The 3,050-nt window shown below is 49.5% G+C and overlaps 1 protein-coding gene across 1 annotated transcript; it reads right to left on the reverse strand.

The window, feature by feature from the left end:
• Positions 1-605: 605 nt before the first annotated feature.
• Positions 606-1,518, reverse strand: LOC136194867 (cyclic nucleotide-gated channel beta-1-like). The gene is made up of 3 exons (XM_065984117.1): positions 1,487-1,518; positions 735-1,430; positions 606-657 (listed from the first exon to the last, which is right to left on the reverse strand). Exons 1-3 carry the CDS (start codon positions 1,516-1,518, stop codon positions 606-608), a joined length of 780 nt encoding a protein of 259 aa, XP_065840189.1.
• Positions 1,519-3,050: the final 1,532 nt, after the last annotated feature.

Raw genomic sequence — 3,050 nt, forward strand, 5'->3', positions numbered from 1 at the left:
GCCTTGAGTACGGCCAAAACAGGGACGGTTATTGGAGGGCCCCAGCATTCCTGGCACAAGTCAAGACGGCAGTAGCGATAGCCGAGGCAAAATACCCGCGAGCGACACATGATATTGTCTTCGTCTTTGACCACAGTTCGAACCACGCTGCACGCTCAGCTGATGCACTGGTTGCCAATGCAATGAACGTGAGCGTTGGGGGGAAGCAGCCTAAGATGCGAGATACGGTATGGAATGGTCAACCTCAGAAAATGGTGTGCGACGACGGGCAACCCAAAGGCCTTAGAATGGTATTGGAGGAAAGAGGTGTCAATGTGGCGGGAAAACTCAGAGATGAGTTGGTGGCAATTTTGAAGGAGCACTACGACTTCAAAGCGGAGAAATCAATGGTTGAGTGGTTCATTTTCAGCAGAGGGCACGACTGTTTATTTCTGCCAAAGTATCATTGCGAACTGAACCCTATCGAGAGGGTCTAGGGTCGTGCAAAGGACGAGACAAGCAAGACCTGCAGATATAACATTGCCTCGCTACGAAGTTCAATCGATCCCTCTCTTGATACGGTTTCAGTCGACCTCATTCGAAAATTTTTCAGGAAAACTAGCGAGTTAGTGCAGGCTTATGTTGATGGGAACACCTGCTATACTGTTGACAGTGCAGCTAAGACGTACAAGTCTCATAGACGTGTTTTTGGAAAGATATAATGAAATTATATTTCTGTTGAGGCGTGCCTTTACTGAAACACATTGTATAGACTATTTCCGCATTGCCAACAATAGTTCATTGGCTTTGGGCGCTTTGCTGTCGGCTCTCCATCCTTGCCCGCTTTTTGTGAACAGAAGCAACGCACCTCATCGGTCTGACACGAGGAATCTACCATGGACGGCAGCAGTGTCAGAGTGCTTGTATTCGCCTTTTCCTCGACACTGACGGGCTTTGTCAAATAGCGCACCTGAAGAATCTGAGACTCTTCCGACATCTCGGGGCTGCGCTGTGAAACGAAGGGTACAAGGGATTGCGATGAGAATGGAATCACGTCTGATTCTCCTAGCAGGGGGTTCTCATTTCCACACTCCTCCTCTTCCTCTTTCTCCTCCTCCTTCTCCTCCTTCTCCTTGTCCTCCTCTTCCTTCTCCTCCTCCTTCTCCTCCTTCTCCTTGTCCTCCTCTTCTTCTTCCTTGTTGTCCTTCTCCTTCTCCGCTTTATCGTCATCCTTCTCTTGGGCCGTCTCCACTCGGTGCACGTACGACGGGGTCGAATTGTCCCACCATACACGAATGCCTGCGGACTTTACTGCCTCAAAAAAATCTATGCAGATTTTTCGGGGCACGCCTTTCTCCTGGATTTCAAGGCGGATCTGCATAGCCCAAGCCCGAAACCGCCAGCTTCTATTTCCGTGCGGATCCGTAGAAAAAGGCTCTCCGACGAGTTGTCTGAAGAGCACCATAAGAACTAGAGCTGAAATGACAAAATGTCTCTTGCTGCTTACCCATTAGCGATGACGGCGTTCTTCTCTAGCATTGGCGAAAGCAGTTGAGCGGCTTCTCGCTCAACGTAGCCCACTTCTTTCCCGTTTGCAAGCACGACGATAGCGCTCGAGTCGAACTGGTTTTCAGGTTGGCGTCGCAGAAGGCATGGGGTGTAGGCACGCAGATGTGACCAAAGCGGGCTCATCCTACACCCTCGAACGCTCACGATCATGCAAATAACTGCAGATGCCATAGTTGACGTAGAGTGCGCTATACATACCGTCACGGCCACGTGACGGCTCATCAGGAAATTAGAATGATGTTAAGTATTATCAAAAATTGATCAAGAGCCGGAAAAGCAGTCAATTGAAGTTGAAGCAAATGATCGTCAAGTGCCAGTTAACACACGAACCTCCACGATATTCCATACAGGCGTAAATCATAGCCCTTGGAAGAATCTAGTGAACGAACTGATTCTCGGATTTGGGAAAGCTAATTGGAAAAACCCTTCAATCAGACGCGTGGAAGGATACAATACAGACACGTTGGAAGCGAGCCGGATTCCTACACGCAGAGGAGCCGAAACTATAGACCGTTTTGCGATTTCACTCACAAAACGCAGAAACGTTATCCACGCAAATATGAATCATCGCCTTGATTTATTCTTGAAGAAAACAAAAGCTTCGACACTCGACGACGAGCAGAAACTGCAAGAATGGCTCCCGAGTGACCTAAATTCAAACTACCCGCGCAAATCGTAATCGGGTCACGTGCGGGCCTATATGCGTGCGCGCACTGTACGGGAAATTGATTTGATATCAATGCGTGTAGGGCGACGTTGAGCGTATTACAAAGGCTAGATTCTACAAAAGTACGCAAAGGACGATGGTCGTTGGTCGCGTTGAACAGGTGGTCGTATTACCAAGGTAAGTTTGCACTGGAAAGAGCTCGTGCAAAAAAAACCGGTCGCATTGAGCATTAGGTCGCAGTATGAGAGTGGTCGCATAAACAGGTTTCACTGTATCGCTTGCGTGCTTGCTCCAGCGTCCGAAGTGCTCCGCAACAACCGGAACAAAGCATCATGATGATCCGTTGACACGAACAACAGATGAGTACTTCTCGATCTTTCTCTCCCCGCGGATTATTGCTGCAGCCCCATTTTCTACAGCCGCGCGACGACACGCCTCAGAACGCCAGGGATGTGCCAACGAGATATCGAGCTCGAACGATTCTCCTGTTCCGGTGCCGAAAGCGACGATATCAGGGCGATTATCGTTATTGACATACTCATGACTGGGCTCGTCTCGGCAAGACAGACCCGCATCTCGGATGCAGTCAGCCCAACCAGATACGACACGGTTGTGTCCCATGTGGGACCGCCGCCATGCTTGCAGGTGACAAGGTGGTAACCATTTTTATCAATCGGCTTTCCACATTCGAACGTCGAAATGCATGCGGGAAAGGGAAGAGGCTTGCCCAGCGTCAAAAACACTGCTAAGCGAAAATCGCAAGGTTTTAGGTGGGCACAGCCTCCAGCCAACGACCGGCATGCTTTCCTTGGCACGTATGTGGAAATGGTAATTT

Source organism: Oscarella lobularis, chromosome 13 (assembly GCF_947507565.1).
Source record: "Oscarella lobularis chromosome 13, ooOscLobu1.1, whole genome shotgun sequence".
Lineage (NCBI taxonomy): Eukaryota > Metazoa > Porifera > Homoscleromorpha > Homosclerophorida > Oscarellidae > Oscarella > Oscarella lobularis.

Coding starts and splice junctions, on each gene's coding strand:
- LOC136194867 (XM_065984117.1), bottom strand. CDS start 1,518: ATGCTAGAGAAGAACGCCGTCATCGCTAATGG. Junction 1,431..1,486: donor AACGCCGTCATCGCTAATGG/GTAAGCAGCAAG, acceptor GGTGCTCTTCAG/ACAACTCGTCGGAGAGCCTT. Junction 658..734: donor AGTCTATACAATGTGTTTCA/GTAAAGGCACGC, acceptor TGTACGTCTTAG/CTGCACTGTCAACAGTATAG.